The following is a 17,479-nucleotide window of genomic DNA, read 5'->3' on the forward strand; positions in this document are numbered from 1 at the left end:
CTAGAAGGAGGGCAGATCTGTGATCTTTCACTAAAATACAATCTGTAAACAAATTCCTGGGGAGCTCAGTGAAGGGAGTTAGGGGCCCATGGTGAGAAACTGAGAAATGGCTTACCTGCCAAAGAGCTCGACTAGCCATACTACAGCCTAATGTCCCCCAATGAGATCAATTTAACAGCCTTGGCTTTTCCTTTTGACCATCTTGACAAGCCTAATGCCAGCTCCACAGCAGCTGATGTGTATCCCAAACCACAAAGGAAATGGGCATTAAAGATGTCCTGGTAAACTCCCCTGGTACACCCAGAGGATTAGGAGAAAGCCACAGTCCCATCCTAGGAAGTGCCAGGGCTCAGGGACCCAACCTGGGAAGTTCTGAGGGAGGGGCCCTAAGACTGCCCAGGATCACGTGGTTGCCCAACCATCAACCTAGCTTGATGGGAAACAGACTGTAAGAGGTGCAGGCAGGCAGAGGGCAGTGGTACCCTGGCTGGCCTCAGAGGCCTGAAGCTGCTGCTGCTTCCACTTTAGTGAAGCGTGTCATCAGTATTGATTTTGCAGGTGGTGAGTCAAGACTGTCACTTTATACTGACATGGTCTAGGCCCTGCCATTGACATTGTGTGATGCTGCCATAGCCTAGGCTCTGCCAGGCCCCAGCAGTGTGGCTGAAAGGCTGGGCAGGCAGAGGTGTCCTGTTCATATCAGTTATGACCACAGTCGACTCTCCTGCTGTGATTGCCTCTCCCAGGAGTTCTGTAGCAAGGGGAATAGAAAGGGAGGGAGAGAAGAGGGAAGACCCATAGGTGTAGGAGAGGCAATGAATATGCTTTTCTTTTAGTGTCTTGTTGGAAATGGTGTGGTTTCCGTACTGCAGCAAGATAAACAAATCATGACTTTAGCTTAGAATTTATGTGCTTGATTTCTTGCAAACTCAACAGTGTTTTTGTGTTACTGCTGTGTGCTCATTTTACCTTTTCTTACACTATCTTATGACTAGAGTAACTTGTAATCCTAATGCTAATTCTCACTCCAAGGACCATGTACTGCCTCCTGAGATGTGACCCCAGAGGTGAGGGACCAGTGGTTTGGAGAGGAAGTCTGCTTTGTCTGGAGACACACAGCTAGCTAGTGGCCAAAGTGAGCCTGGAATGCAAGTATCCCAAGGCACAGTTTAGGAGCCTTTGCATTGTACCAAGCTTTTGGTAAATCAAGACTTCATTTTAATTCATAAATTTATGCATGAAATTAGAGTTTAATTTATAAACTTAGAGCGGAATTAGAAAATGATTTGCTATAATGATATAATTCATCTTTGTATCATCTTTTAGTTTATCTACAAGGTTTAGGGGAGTTCAGATGTCCCTTTCAGAGGTCTTACATAACAAAGTCAGATTTGGCAATAATTTAAAGCAATCCGTCTCTTGGGGAATCTGCATTTCCCAGGAGGCTATGGCCGCCCCCTGTCTTTGCAGACATTTGGAATCAAGCCATGGTTTAGGACCTTGAGGATGTCATGCTGTGCAGAAGCAGCCATCTGAGTTTGCATGCCTCTGCCCTTGCTCTCTGTGACAGCTGGAGGATGGATGAAAAGTCAACTGACACATGATTGGCAACAACTAGCCCACTTGGTATCAAAGCCTCAGATTGGCAATAAGATCCTGGTTATCCAGAATCTCTGGAAATCTGCTAGCTGGTGGTGCTAGAGCCATGACAGCAGGGAAAGATAATTTACTGGGAGTTGTCTCAGTGGCAGGAGCCTGGGGAATTAACCATGTCCCCTGCAAGGAAATTAGGCAAAATCAATTAGCTATGGGCAATTGAGGCAAAAGGAGAAACAATGCTTGATGACAGAAAGTCAGAAAGAAACTGGACCAGTCATTACTAGCAATTGCACTAACGAAAAGCCCCCACATCAGTAAATTGCGAAAGGCAATGTGTAAATGAATGATGCTATGAAAATATCTGAATTCTCCACCAAATTACTTTATTAAATCAGTCTTTAATGAGGCCATTCCAAGGAGGCAGAATGCACTAGCAGGAAGTAATGATGGCCTTGTGGGTACAACTCTTACTAAGAGGCGGCCCTGACAACCAAGCAGGGATAAATCAGCAAGTGCGAATTGCATGTCTTCAGTTATTAAAGAATTAGCTAATGAATTGACCAAACTTTCTGCAGTTATTTTAGAGGTAAAGTAAATTAAGAAAGTGATACATGGACAGGTTACTGATCTTTAAAGTAAAAATTAAAGGAATTGGGGGAACTGTGAGCTATTGTTACATGTCCCAGGCAGTGTGATGAAATTTGTGCATGGTAACCATGAGCTTGAAACTAACTTTAACTAGTGCAAAATGTTGGGATGTATTTTAATGATCAGCTGCAGGCCAGAATATGGACACTGTTAAGCATCTGGCTGAGCTAGAAAGGCTGACAGTTTCGCTCAAGGCAAGTGTCAATTTTCTGAGTCTATGTGGGCTAGTGCAGTTGGTAGGAAAGTTCCACAGAGCAAAAGCACACTAATATGCAAGAAAGACAGGAAAGTCTGAAATCAGGTGATCAAACACCAATTGCATATTCTCCCTGAGTCCTAGAGTCCTGCCAAGTAGGCTGTAAGAGTCTCCAGTGTGCAGAAGGGAGAACTGAGGCTCTGAGAGGTTAAGTGCCTCACCACAGGGAACAAAATGAGTTAAGTGCTCAATTAAGGACTGGAACCCCAGTTTTTCTAGCTTTAAATCTGCCACTCCTGCAGCATGCTAGAAAGCTTTTACTGCATAAAGAAGCATTTATCTTATAGCTTTCAAAAAGCAGAGTGTTCACAAATTTACAAATTCAGATGAATGCAATCATATTTTGAAAGATTCTAGGGACAAATGCAGCTGAAAACAGACTGAAACAAAACTATGGGGGTCAGCAGGACTCTCCCAGAGGTAGTTATTTCATTATTTAAAAGAGAATACACAAGGGACGAGGGTTTAGCTCAGTGGTTCCACGGCTGCCTCGAAAGCACAAGGTCCTGAGTTCGAGCCCCAGTACCAAAAAAAAAAAAAAAAAAAAAGAGAGAGAGAGAATACACATGTCCACTAGGAATATCCTGTCATTCTAAAAATATGTATTGAGGGCCTACTGTGTGTAAGATTCTGAGATCAGTGTCATAGGGAAAGCAGAAAGAGAGGGGGTAAAGACACATAAAGATGTGTAAGACCTGTAAGGTGCAAGAGAAATGAACACAGGTAATATCTATAGGCATAGGTTGAAGTCTGGAAAGGAATATGGCAAAATGTTAACAGCATTTTCTCTACTTATTTCAGAGCCGCTTAATTTTCTGCTTTTTGTTTTCTATGCCTTTAAATCATGAACAAGTGGCTTTCTATTTATTATTATTATTATTATTATTATTATTATTATTTGCAGTGCCAGGGATTGAACTCAGGACCTTGTGCTTGCGAGGCAGGTGCAGTGCCACTGAACTAAGTCCCTGAACCTGCTTTTTAATTTAAACAAGTTATTAAGTTAGAGCATAAGGAAACAAATGAGTTGGTACACACGGATGCCAAGGACATCAAAGGAGGGGAAGATGTTGGGCCTGGGTTGGGGCTTAGAAGGAGCTTTGGGACAGGGGAGAGGTGTACACATGAGAGGGAAGTGAGAGTGATGTCCAAGGTACAGAGTAGGGAGGTGGCTGAGGTCAAATTTTGGAGGACTTTGTAGGTCAGTGTGAGCTTTGGATTGGACTCAGGAAGCCAGGGCCAGGCAAGCCTGGGCAGAGAGGCTAGTGAGGATCCAGTGTCTTGGGAGGCCCAAAGACAGGCAAGGATACCTGGGTGTGAGTCTAGGGTGGCAGTTGGAGTGCGGAACGGGTGCCCTGGAGGGGTGGATGGGGTGGCTAGGATAGCGCTCTGCACCCTGACCTGCCCTGGTTGCATCTGAGGCTGTGGGCTCAGAGCTGGGCCTTGGATCTGAGGGAGGGGATGAGCAAGGAGCCGAGCAGGAGGGCTGGAGCACCTTGGGGCCAGGTGCATGTTGAGGGTTGGTGACGATGGTCAGGCTGGGAGGCACTCCAGCTGTGGCTTCGGGACAGGAACAGGATGTGTGTACCCCCAGAACCAGGTACCCTACACTGCCTGTGCAACACTGAGGCCTCATAGTTGCATGCTGGGGACTGTTTGTTGCTGCGCTTGGTTTGTTTTTTTTTTGTCACCTGCAGTCCTGGTGGGCTGACACTTGGGTGGCTGAGAAGACCTATTCTTAGAGGCCTACAGAGACACAGACAGCCAGGCAGCCACCCTCTTACTTCCTGAAAAGGGGACCCCTTGCTGGCGCCCAGGGCTAGCTGATTGGTTCCTATAGGAACCCAGGAGACCTTAAAAAGGGACCACAGGAAACTATGGGGGTCAGCAGGGCTCCACCAGCCTTGAGCCTGTCTTGAGGCCAAAGGGAACCAGCAAGGACTCATTCTCCCCTTGGGCCAGCAACACATGTTCACTCCCAGAGCCCTGAAAATGGAGTGGAAAGATGCCCAGGGCAGCAGCTTCCTGGTTATTCAGCTTTCCAACCGACAGATCTTTCAGGTAGGTTTTTTGTTTCCCACACAAGAGACCCCAGCACCAGCCTGAAGGACAGCCCTTTCATAGTCCCCTTGGAGTGCATAGCCACTGTCCTCTGGTTTCCAGGCCTGCTATTCTTTTAACCTTCAGCTGCACTGAGATGGGAGAAGGCAGAAAAGGGGCCTTTTATAACCAAATTATCTTCATGCATTCATCTGCCATTATGTTAATGCATCACGAAGCTCGGCAGATGGTACAAAGTCAATTATGCTGGTGTTAAAAAGGGAGAAATTGACCTTTTCAGGACTCACTTGGATTCCAGAGCAGAGTTTGCAAACTCAGGCTTTAGGCCGGGCATGTGGCAAAGGCTTTGGAAGCAGAGGGAGAGGGCCAGGAGGTCCACCCAGAACGAGACACTCACTGGCCGCCAAGTCATACCTGCACATTCTTTCAAAGAGGCCAGCATAGCCATCACAGTTGGTCTTCTGGGTCCGCAGGATGTCAGTGGGCTTGAAGGCCTGTCGATCCTTCTCCTGGGCAGCCTCAATGTCATACTCTGGAGGGCAGAAGAGGGGACCATGTGGAACCAGGGCTCTAATGCAGCTGAGGATGGTGCAGAGATGAGAAGAGGCCTCACTGCATCATCACCACCCCGATCCTAGCCGAGCAGCGTGCATCGTCAGGCTAGGGAAGCCTCCGAGGGATGACTGGAACCAGGGCACCAGACCCAGGTACATCTGGGAAGATGTCACCTTTTATGAAAATGAAAAGAGGAAGAGCAAGGCGGAGGCAGGGAGGCTTTCTGGCTCTCTGGCTTCAGGAGGAGCTGTATGTGCACACATGCATTCATGCAGGTGGGAGCAGTAGATGAAGTCTCTCCTGGATGTTCTCTTTCTGTTCCTGCCCCTATGAGACCAGGCATTGCTGTCAGGGTTGGGTGAGAGGATGTAGTCCCTCAGGCTCCACGTCATACCCTCTATCTGTGTCAGCTGACTCCAGAAGGACAAAGAAAAAGCCTCATGACAGGTTAAGAGAGGCCTAGATGCTCTTCCTGTCCAAGGACTAGGAGTCTATGTTGTGATTTGGCACCTCCATCTTCTCATTTGCCTTCAAAAGACTCAGCAAGGAGTAGCATCCCCCTGGAATCCCCCGCTGTGGCTTAGCTTGGCCTGATGAGATTCCCAAAACTGTCCCTTGAGAACCTGGGGCCTGGGCTCAGCCCTGTGGCCAAGGTCAGTAGTGTGGAAGCAGGGAGCAGGGAGAGCAGAGCCTGCCCTTCCTAGCAATGATACTTTATGGAACTTCTTGTGTTGCTATGACTTTCCAAACGACCGTGACTTCCTCAACCAGTGGAAATCCTTTGTGGAGATGACCTTTTGTCCTAAGTCTCCTTGTCTCTATAGATCAGGTTCTTTAGGAAGCCAGGATGGAGGGAAAGCTCCTGCTGAAGGAGGGTACTTGCTCTGGAGGGTCCTTGATTAGTCTTTCCTCACTTAACCCATCCATCTAGGAGTCCTCCTCAACTTTGCAACTCACTCTGGACTCACTGGTGCAGACAAAATGGGAGCTGGGACATGCAGACAGTGACATCAAGGAGTTCTAGAGCCAGCTGCAGCACAGGTAGGCTCACCTATATGATGGCATATCCAGATCCAGATGGCTCGGACCCTTTCTAGATCACTGTGGGCCTCCTGGAGCAGGTCACTCACCAGTTCATCCAGGCCACTCTTGACTGTCACCTGGGGGCAGGAAAAGCATTCTGCATCAGGGCCTGGGGAAGTTCAGAACCAGGACTTGGCTGTGAGGACAGGGTAGCACAGGGAGCCAGTGCAAAGCTCACACTAACCTACAAAGTCCTCCAAAATCTGACCTCAACCATCTCCCCAGCCTGTGCTTTGGACACTGCCCGCATATGCACACTTCCTTCTCATATGTGCACTGCTTCCCTCTCCCAACACTCCTTCCAGGCCCCAACCCAGGCCCAGCACCTGACGCTTGTGGCCAGTCTTGCCCTTCCTCCAGGCAGGGAAGCTGAAGGAGAGGTGCAAAGGGATAAGGCTGGCTGAAGATAAATCACACAGAGGTTTGGGGAGTTAGGGCAGGAGGTGCTGACCAGATGAATCACCAACCCTAGAACCACCATAACTTTTCTCTGAAGATCCTGGGGCCAAGTGCACATGTGCACAGCTGTGGCAGCCTCTGGTTATGTTAATACTTCCAAAAATAATCTATGGATGTAACACAATCCTTATAAAAAGAAAAGTTTTCCCACAGGGAAAAGAACAGTCTTTTTAACAAATGGTATTGCAACACTGGATTTCCACATGCAAAAGAATGAATTTGGACTTCTACCTCGTACCATATACAAAAATCAACTCAAAATGGATCAAAGACTCACGTATAAGAGCTTAAACCGTAAAATTCTTAGGGAAAAACACTGGGGTAAATCATCCTGACCTTGGATTTTGGCAATGGAGTCTTAGATGTAACACCAAAGATATGAGCAACAAAAGAAAAAATAGATAAATTGGAGTTCATTAGAATAAAAAAATCCTGTATATTAAAGATACTATTAACAAAGTAAAAGGGCAACTTGGGAGCATTGGAGAAGATATTTTAAATAATATACCTGACAAGGATTTAATATTCAGAATATGCAAAGTTTCTATAACTCAATAAAAGGACAATCCAACACAAAAATGGGTGAAAGGACTGGATCAAACAGACATTTCTCAAAAAGGATACACAAGCAGCCAATAAGCACATGGAAAAAATCCTTAATATCATTCATTAGTCATGGGAAAAATGCAAATCAAAAACACAATGACTTAACACTTTATACCTACTAGGATGTCTAGGTTACTGGTGGGAATGTAAAATGGTGCAGCTGCTGTGAACAACACTGTGGAGGTTTCTTAGAAAGTTAAGCAGAGAATTACCATGTGATCCAGCACTTCCACTCCAAGATATATATATCCTTGAACACTGAAGACAAGAAATCAGTCAGACGTTTGTCCACTAATATTCACTGGCAGCACAATAGCCAAAAGGTAGAAACAACTGCCACATCCATCCATAGAAGAATAGATATACACAGTGTGGTATATACATACAGTGAAACATTATTCAACCAGAAAAAGAAACAATTAAGTTTATTACATCTAACATGTGATGCCAAGTGAAATAAGTCAGACACAAAAAGACAAATAGCAGACGATTCCACTTAATGAAATATCCAGAATAGGCAACTTCATTGACTGTGAGTAAAGATTACTGGGGGTGGTATGGGAAGGGGGATGGGAAGTCATTTCTTAATGAGTAAAGATTTGCTCTTGCAGATGATGAAAGGGTTTGCAAATAGATAGGGATGGTTGTGTAACGTGAATGTAATCAATACCAGTGAATTTTATACTAAAAATAATTAAAATGTCAAGGTTTTTTTGTTGTTGTTTGATTTTGTTTTTTTGAGACAAGGTCTTGCTATGTAGTTCAGGGTGGCCTTGAACTCACTATATAACTGAGGCTGACCTCGAACTGAGGCAGGGAGCCTCCTGACTCAGCCTCCTGAGGGCTGGGATTACAGGCATGCACTACCATGCCTGTTGAAATGACAAGTTTTATGTTACATGTATTTCACCACAATAATAATGATAAAAGAACAAAATAGCCTTTCTCTCAGGGGCCTTCCAGGGGAAACCGGGTTGGGACTGCTAGAAAGGCTCCTTGATCCTCGTCAACTTTCCAGAGGAGCTGGGGCAGCTGCAGTGTGTGCCTGTCTCACCAGCTGCACTCTGAAGGTCTCTCTGGCCTTGCTTTCACTGGAACCATTCTGCCATCCACATGAGAGCTCTTGGACCCCACCCTCTAGTCACCCCTACCACCATAGTGCTTTGACCTCAAGGACACCTATGGGCCCCTCTTTCTTCCACTCTCCCACAGTCTTCTTCATTCTCTTCCATGGCCTACCCTAACTCTCTAGGTTTTTTTCCCTGTCCCTCTCTCAGTGCCTAGAACTGTGTCTGACACATCACAGGCCCACACCACACTCTGGAGTCCTGACTGGCCCCTGGACTGCTGTTCTGTGGTCTGGTCCTTTGGCAGCCTCTTCCTGGCCTTCCCTGTTCTGTGGCTGGGTCTCTGGCCTCAGCTGGCCTCCTGGTACTCACCTGGCCAGCAGCCTGTCCCATCCTTTCTGTCACTACAGGCCTCACTCTCCTTAGCCTCCTGATCCCACCATCTCCTCCAGTCTCCACAGATGACCTGGCTTCATCTTCTCTTGAGTCTAGGCATAACTTGCTTACTGCTGAGGCCCTGCTCCTCCCTCTGGCTTCAGCCATCTCTCTGCTGGCTTTGGTCCGGGCCTCCTGCTCTGAAGTGACTGCTCTTCTTCAGCCAGTGCCTTCCCTGTCCTGTCTCTCCACTTCCTGGCTGCCCTGTGTCGGTGTCCCCCTGCTCTCCCACCTTAAAATGCCCTCCCTGGCTCTTCCTCAGTGCTGCATGACGAGCCTCCCCCTCTATGCCAGCCACCTGGGGATCTTCATCCACCTTCTCTTCCATCCTTCACCCAGTGGAGTCAGGCTGAGACCTCCAGTCCCCGCTGGAGGATCACTTCTGATTCCCCCACCCACCCAGACATACCCAGGTCTGAGGCAGGAGATGGTGGCAGCTCATGAACTCTGGGGTGAGTGTGGCTGTGGTCACAGGGGCTCTCGCCATGTGTACCCATGGTCTTTTCCCATCCTCTCCCTCCCTTCCTCCATGGGCTTGGGACTGGCAGAGCTCAGCAGCAGGGATGCCCAGATGGGCAGGGGGAAGGCAGAGCAGGCTGGCCAGAGGGGTGTGCAGCCTGTTTGGAAGCATAGGATGCTGGGTGGTGCCGGGAAAAGGAATGACCCTGGGTCTTGGGCAGGCGTCTGTGCCCAGGCCTTCTATTCCCCATCCACATGCTGTGAAAAGGCTCCCCTGGGCCATCCATCTCAGTGACTCAGGATGCCTGTAGTAGGGGCCGAGGGAGGCTTGAAAGCCCTTGACCAGAGGGCCAGCTCTCTTACCTGTGAGGCATAGGTGTCCACTTTTTCAAACTGCTGCAGGTCCAGGGGCATGGACTTTAGGCTGGACCGATCCCAGGGGTAGGCTGGAAAGACAGGGAGGTTCTATCAGCAGCTGAGACCTCCAAGGAGGGCTGCTTAGTCCAGGCCTTGGTAGCTCTTTGACACCCTGTGACTGGCTGTATCTCCTAGAAGGGTTCCTTGGTCTAATTAGTTTGGGGAACATGGCAGCTCCTGTGGTCCTTTTGAAGATCCAGAGGGAATAGGAGCTTATTTTGCAGACCCTGAGAAATCAGCATTTAAAAAACTGGCTTGACTTCAGTTAGCCTCACAGTTCCCAGACATACTGATGATGGAATTCCCTTTCCTGCCATTTAGTTTTCTGGAGATTTGTGTGGGCAGTGTTCAGGCAATGCTGCTGGCAGCAGACAGACTCAAGAGTGTGGGTCTGCACCATGGCTATGAGCTGGGGTGAGGCTCATTTGGCTCCCAGACAGACTTCTTCTCTTATCCATGGCCAGCTGGAGACTGGAGCACCCCAACACACCCATCTGTGGGGTGGCGTTCTGGTGCTAGGAGTGCTCTGAAGAGGGGCACGAGGGAGGTGGGCCTCACAATCACTCACCCATGTCCAGCCTCTCTTAGGTGCCTCCTGCTCAGAGACTGGGCTTCAAATCATGTCACTGGGACAGAGATGCAGGGAGGAAGGAAGAGTCAAGACTGATGCTGACACACGACCAGCAGCCCCCAGGATTGCCCATGGGAGCCAGCAGAGCTGTGGTCAGTGTTGGAAGGTGGAGCTGCAGCTCAGGGGCCAGCCCTATCTTGGCTCCTGCTCACCCCTCTGGTACTGCAGATGGGATATTTTTGCTGGGTACCATGATTTAGATCATCATGAACCCTTGCCCTATGGGGTCCAATGAAGCTACCTTCTAGCCATGCCCTCAGAAAGAGGGACATGCCACCAGACTCCTGCTGAGCATCCCCAATTCTCAGGAGCTGCCAGGTAACCTAAGTGGCTATGGATTGGACTTCAAAGTTAAGATGTCTCTACTCAGTATAGCTTTCCCCTTGCCTAAAGAAGAAGGATGGCATTTCTAAAATGGAATTGGAGACTCTAATTTACTAGTTTTCTCTTTTCTTGGTTTCATTTTATGGTGTTTAATATTTCACATTAAATACACTGGTATTTGAAAGGTACTCTTGTAAAAATATGACCCTTGTATAATAAAGAGGACTTAAAAAATTCCATAATAATTTGTACCTCATGAAATCTACTTTCTGAGATTATACAAGATCCAAATATGACTTTGCATAAATATATTTAAAACATCAGTAAGAGTAACTAAATTATTCTAATATTAAAGTAAAACAGTAGGAAGAAGCCCAGAACTACACCAAGCCTTGAATGGTATCTTCCCTACTGAGTGGGGAAACTGAGGCCCAGGGAAGGCAAGTGAGGGGAAAAGCAGGATTCCAACCTCAGGCATCTATCATCCCATTCCCATTCAGTGTCTCTTTTTCTGCCTTAGTCTGCTTGTTCACTTGCCTCCTACCTTACAGACGTCTGGCATTCTGTTTAAGGTTAACGTGATTCTTTTTTTCTTTTGGTACTGGGGATTGAACTCAGGGCCTTGCGCTTGTGAGGCAGGCACAGTGCCACTGAGCTAAATCCCTGGCCCCAAGGTTAACATAATTCTGAATTCAGTTTTAATGTTTCTTGCATTGGGCAGCTTTGTTACTAGAAAGGGGTGATCATTAGCTCTGGGATGACCTCTGATACATGAACTTTTCGCTTTTCCACCTGTGTCCATAGAAGAAATAGTTCATCAATCATGACACTCTTCTCTTCAAATTTGGAGGTGACCTCAGACTCCCAGAGGCCTCCCAAGAAGCCACTGGCAATTGCTCTGAGATTGGCGCACAAAGCTAACAGATATATTCTCTTGAGAATGGCCCTGGGGAGGAGCTGGAACTCACCATGGGCGTCTTTGTTTCCAGGCTGCCGGGGTCTTGTGTTTCCATTTTTATCACCTTGTAAACCTACAATTTCCCAAAAGTCAGTAGAGTCATTTTAGAAGAAAAAGAAATGTAAGCTCTGATGATTCTCCACATGGTGGATCTTGATTCTGATTCCTTCTCTTCAATCTCTTTTTCAGCCCCCTTGGTCCTGTCCCCAACCTCCATCAAACTGCTGCTGGGATTGGGGTGAGCTTCCTGGTGGATGGGGGAAGACTGGGAACCAAGGACTGGACAAAAGGAAAGGGAGCTGCAGTCTATGGCAGGAGGTGCTCCAACCTCACTGCCTTGGGTATAGAGCAGGCCCACCTGGAGCCTGGTGCTTCTGCCCTTCTCTCATTCTCCTGACATCTTTGAACACCACTGGGCATGTTGAAAGGATAAAGAGTTTCCCTCTAGATAACCCCAGGACGAGAAATGACTATGGGCAAACAGTCTGTATGGTGCTCGAGATCTAGAAAGGTCAAGTATTGCAGTTAACAAATGACACCTGTATCCTGTGAATTCGGAACAGTTTAAAGTCAAATGGTTGCCAGTAGTTAGGCTCTGTGGGAAATTAAAAGAAACTTTTCTTGCTGATTTGAAACTAGGTCAGAAAGGTTGGGTCCCTGATGGAAACAGGCAGAACAGGAGGTGGGGATGCCAAGGCAGGTGCTTTATGTCCCTAAAAGTCACTTTAGGCTGTAAATATAACAACAAAAGATTGCAAACATATACAGGTCATTCTGAGAAGAAGTGGTCTTTTATTTCTCACACCAATGTTTTGTTACCACCTCCATCCTTTGATGGAATGAAAGAGAATGAAAAGACCAACTAGCTTTTACTCTTCTAAAGTCTTCTGTTTAGCCATGAGTTGGACACATGCAGGTAGAAGCTCTACAAGGTAATGGAGGAGGTCTCATGGGCCTGACCTGTGCAGTGCACAAGGCATTGAATCAGCCAAGGACCATGGTTAAGACCACAGGCTTCAGAGTTGGATCTGAGTTCTGATTTACATCCTAGTTGGGTAAGTTGGGCAATTATTTTGCTGTTCAGAACCTCACTTTGCTGATCTAAAAAAAGTGACAATAATACTGTTACAAGGATAGTAAAGTCAGTGAATGGAAATTACTTAGCGTTGTGCATGCTCTTCTTAGACAGTCAACAAATGGTGTCTAAAAAATACCAGCAACACTCCTGTGATAAAATGCACCTTTAGCTACATGACTGTGTCACCCAGGCCTCATTCCAGAGACACAAGAACGGTGGAACCTGGGTGTGGAGAGTCTCTGAACATGAGGCTGTCATGCCTCTGCCTTTTCGAAGTTGTGGGACTGGGCTTATCTTCCCTTTTCCTCAGAAGATGCCAAGGCTGGGATCTGGCCCACCCTGCTGCCCTCAATCCTCCCTGGCAGCCCTCCACCATGAGTAGCCCTGTACATACATACGTTTAGCCAAGGAGAACTTCTTGAGAAACTGGGGCATGGCATCTCGAGGGTGGACCTCCACAGTCAGCTGTGTCCCTGCAGAGGGAGAGGAAGTACTCTCAGCCAGGCTGCCAAGAACTTATTCACTTTAGAGCTTTCTTTTGTATATACAAGTAATTCTTTTTTTAAAAAACTGAAACAACAAACCAAGCAGATGGTTTCTAGATCTAGGAAAGGTGAAATAGTGGAGTCAGTATACTGTGCTTGTCTCCCACCGAATGAAACTATCATCCTGGGCAGAATGCCTGGGAAGGCTATCTGCAGCGGCAGAAGGAAGACTGTGGAAAAGGGCGAGTATTTAAAGTGTCACCAAACTTTCAATGAGTTTTCCATTCTCTTTCCCCCCCGGCATCAGCTAGACTGGACTCAAAGGCATCTCCAAACCCAAAAGTGCAAAATGGGTTCAGAGAGAAAGCACTCAAGAGCGTGCTTTTGCTTGAGTGAAAGGTAGGGTGGGGGCTGAGGGAAAAGAGGAAATCCCTAATGTTCTATTTTCCTTTTTTCCTATTGTTTTCTGACTCAGGACCCAGGCAATTCTGTTGGTAGCAGTGGCAGCAGTGATGTTAGTAGTCAGGCAGGGACTTAAGGCTTTTTCTTTTATCAGAGATGCTACAATCCCAAGAGTGTAGGGGTAAATACTCATTGTTTTTTCTCTTTCTATTTTCTCTGGTTGGCCCCAAATGCAGACACAATTAGGGGAAGGACATGGCAGAATAAGGAAACCAAAGCCCCTGGTTTTTGGCCAGAGGACAAGGAAGTGGGCCACGAAGAGGGAAGAACTGTAGAAAGCAATTTCCCAAAGATCTGTATATACAGATCTTGTCTTAAACATCATACCACAGTCTTTGAGAATTAAACTCTGGGCAAGACCAATGTCCCAGTCCGAGAGTGGCCACTGGGTGGTGCCTATGTGGGCAGATTTGTAAAGCACGGCAAAGGCTACAGTCCCACATTACTCAGCGAAAGACCCAGGAAAATTTCACTTGGAAATAGAAAAGGTAATTAATGAGCAGATGCCAATCCCCTGAGGACACAAAGGCAGAGAATGACTTTAAAATAAACATAATAACCATGCTCCTAAAAGTGAGGGCAAACAGTTTTGAAGTAAATGTAAAGATACAAAGTATCAGCAAAGAAACAGAAGATATAAAGAAGAAAAAAATGGAGTCTTAGAACTAAAATAATATATAAAATGATTTTTAAAATTTCTCTGGATTTGCTCAATAGAGATGACAAAGGCAAGAGAGAACTTGAAGATAGAGTAATAGGTATCATCTGATTTCTGAACAGCAGAAAAATTTAACAGTGTCTCAGGGATCTGTAGGACAATACTTATAAGTAAGACATTCATGACTCGAAGTCTCAGAAGGGGAAGAGAAATAATGTGGTGCAGAAAAAAATACTGGAGGAAATAAAAGAAACTTTCAAAAATTGGCAAAAGATAGGAATTTACAGGTTGAAGAAGCTTAGCAAATTCCAAACAGAATAAACATAAGAAAATCCCAGACCAGACACATTATAATTAAACTATTGAGGGCAAAAACAATCTTGAAAGTAACTTGTAAAAAATGATCCATTATGTATACAATTGCTGCAGATTTCTCATCCGGAACTAGGTCAGAAAGATGTGGACCATTCTCAAAATGCTCAAAGAAATACTATGTCAACAAAGAATTTTATATCCAGTAAAAATACTATTCAAGAATGAGGGTAAAATAGACATTCGTACATAAAGTAAAACCAAAAGAGTTCATTAGCAGATTTTCTCTAAAAGAAATGCTAATGGAGCCAGGGATGGTGGTGCATGAAGGCTGAGGCAGGAGGATGGCTGCAAGTTCGAGGCCAGCTTGAGCTATATATTGAGTTCAAGGCCTGCCTGAGCCACATAGTGAGACCTTTACACCAAAAAAAAAGCTAATGGAAGTTTTATGGATGGACAAGAAATGGTACCCAAGGGAAACTTGGAAGAGGAATAGAAATGGTAAATATCTAAGTATCAACAATTATTTCCCTTTTAAGTGTTTAACATATGAATAATGACTGAAAGCAGTAATTGTAATATTGTCTGATAAATTTTTAATATACATAGCCACAAAATATGTGACATTTACCTAAATGGAAGTAAAGTTTCATTCTATTTGGAATGTTAGTATTAATTACAATTCAATTGTGAAAAGTTATATATATATAAATATATATATTATAACACATACAAAAAGATCTATACAAAGAGATATGTATATCTATAAAAATTTAATAAATGTAAATGTAATTCTGAAAGGCACAAAATAATAAAGAAAGTAGGAAAGAGGAAACAGAAATAAAGTAGAAGACCTAAATACAAATGCATCAGTAATTACATTAAGTGTAAATAGACTAAGCATACTATTTAAAAAATATAGAGATTGTAAGAAAGGATAAAGAAGTGAGACTGAACTATATTCTGCCCCCAATGATTCAACTTCATCATGATATAAGTTGGCTAAAATAAAAAAAAGATAAAGAATGAATTACTGTACTACTACAGACAAAGTAGACTTCAGAGCAAGGAAAATGTCAAAGGTAGAGCAATATTACAAAATGGTAAAAGAACCAATTCATTAAGAAGACATAACAACTTGAATATACATATATATATATATATACATATATATTTACCTAACATATATATATATATTTTTACCTAACATATATATATATATATATATATATATATATTTACCTAACAGTTAAGTTTTAAATATATACGACAGAACTGTTAGAACTGAAGGAGAAATGAACAAATCTACAATCACAGTAGGAGATTTTAGAACACCTCTCAAGTACTGTAATTGAGATATTTCATAGGAAGGAAATTAGCAATTATATAGAATAAGCGAACAACACGATCAAGAAGATTTATTTGCTGTTTTAGAGTATCTCATGAAATGACAGCATAATACACATTCATTTCAAGTGCCTATGTAACATTTACCAAGATGGACTACATCCTAGGTCATAAAACAAACCTTAAACAGTTTAAAAGAACTGAAATCATATAAAGCTGTTCTCTGACCATCAAAAAATTAAACTAGGAGTTAAAATCAGAAAGTTACTGGAAAATCTCCAAAGACTTGAAAATTAAGTACATACTTTAATCCCTTCAAAGAAGAAGTCCTTGGGAGAAATTAGAAAATATTTTGAACTCAATAAAGATTAAAATCCAGGGCTCCTAGGGCAGAGAAGGTGAGCTGGTCCCAGCACCCAGAAGGAAGCTCCCTGCCTCCATCCCCTGCTCCTAGGGCAGAGAAGCTCAGCTGGTCCCAGCACCCAGAAGGAAGCTCCCCTGCCTCCATCTCAGGCTCCTAGGGCAGAGAAGCTGGGCCAGTCCCAGAACCTGGAAGGAAGCTCCCCTGGTGCCATCCCAAGCTCCTAGGGCAGAGAAGGTGAGCCGCATGGGTGCCAGAAGCACCCCCCACCCCATGGAAATGAGAAAACACATAAACAAGCCTCAAAAACAGACTTCTAGATCACCTACAGCAACCCCAAAGGGAAATGAGATGGAACAATCTGATACTCAACCACCTGGACTCTCTGAACTGGCAATAAAAGAGGATCTGGGAAAAATGAAATCAGAAATAATTACTCAGATAACAGCAAAGATTTTACTCATGGTGCAAGACATGATTAATAAATCTAGAGAGGACACAGATAAAAAAATAGAGGATCTGAGGAACATGATGGAATCCCAACATAGGAAACAAATAGAATCCATAAAACAGATGCAAACAGATTTCCAAGAGATTAAAAACTCCATCAAAAGTCTGCACAGCAGAATGAACCAATGTGAGGATAGAATTTCACATATAGAAGATAAGATTGCAATTAGTGACCAGGAAAAGAAAAATTTCTTTCAAATTGTAAGAGAACACGAGAAATCAATCCAGCAGCTGCTAGATGATGCAAAGAAGAATAACATAAGACTGATTGGAGTCAATGAAGAAAGAGGAGAGAGTGCAGATGACATAAAAAAACTGTTCACAGAAGTGATGGCAGAAAACTTCCCAAGAAGGGGAAAAGAACTTGACATACAGATAAGTGAGGCATATAGGACTCCAGCTAGCCTTAATAAAAAAAAATCTACACATAGACATATAATAGTTAGGATTCCAGAAATCCAACAGAAGAACAGAATTCTACAAGCAGTGAGAGAAAAGAAACAAATCACATACAAAGGAAAGCCCATCAGAATCACAGCAGACTTCTCAATGCAAACCCTCAAGGCAAGAAGAGCTTGGAGTGATGTATTTCAAGCCCTAAAGGAAAACAGCCTCCAACCCAGATTGATGTATCCTGCAAAACTATCTTTCAAAATGGATGGAGAAATAAGATACTTTCATGATAAAGAGCACCTCAGGAACTTCATG

General features: G+C 44.6%; 1 protein-coding gene across 2 annotated transcripts in view; it reads right to left on the reverse strand.

The window, feature by feature from the left end:
* The window catches only part of Ky (kyphoscoliosis peptidase), a 49,697-nt gene that overhangs the window by 12,436 nt on the left and 19,782 nt on the right, over nucleotides 1-17,479 (reverse strand). For both annotated transcript variants that reach the window (XR_015440816.1, XM_004834273.3), the window contains exons 4-8: nucleotides 13,035-13,109; nucleotides 11,569-11,631; nucleotides 9,592-9,674; nucleotides 6,171-6,279; nucleotides 4,979-5,096 (exon numbers count right to left, since the gene is read on the reverse strand). Coding sequence is in view for 1 of the 2 variants with exons in the window: in XM_004834273.3 (XP_004834330.1) it covers nucleotides 4,979-5,096; nucleotides 6,171-6,279; nucleotides 9,592-9,674; nucleotides 11,569-11,631; nucleotides 13,035-13,109 (448 nt within the window). In the remaining variant the exon portion in view is untranslated. The remainder of the gene's footprint in view (nucleotides 1-4,978; nucleotides 5,097-6,170; nucleotides 6,280-9,591; nucleotides 9,675-11,568; nucleotides 11,632-13,034; nucleotides 13,110-17,479) is intronic.

This window comes from Heterocephalus glaber, unplaced genomic scaffold (assembly GCF_053883595.1).
Source record: "Heterocephalus glaber isolate CG9 unplaced genomic scaffold, H.glaber_assembly_v1.0 deba00001504, whole genome shotgun sequence".
NCBI lineage: Eukaryota > Metazoa > Chordata > Mammalia > Rodentia > Bathyergidae > Heterocephalus > Heterocephalus glaber.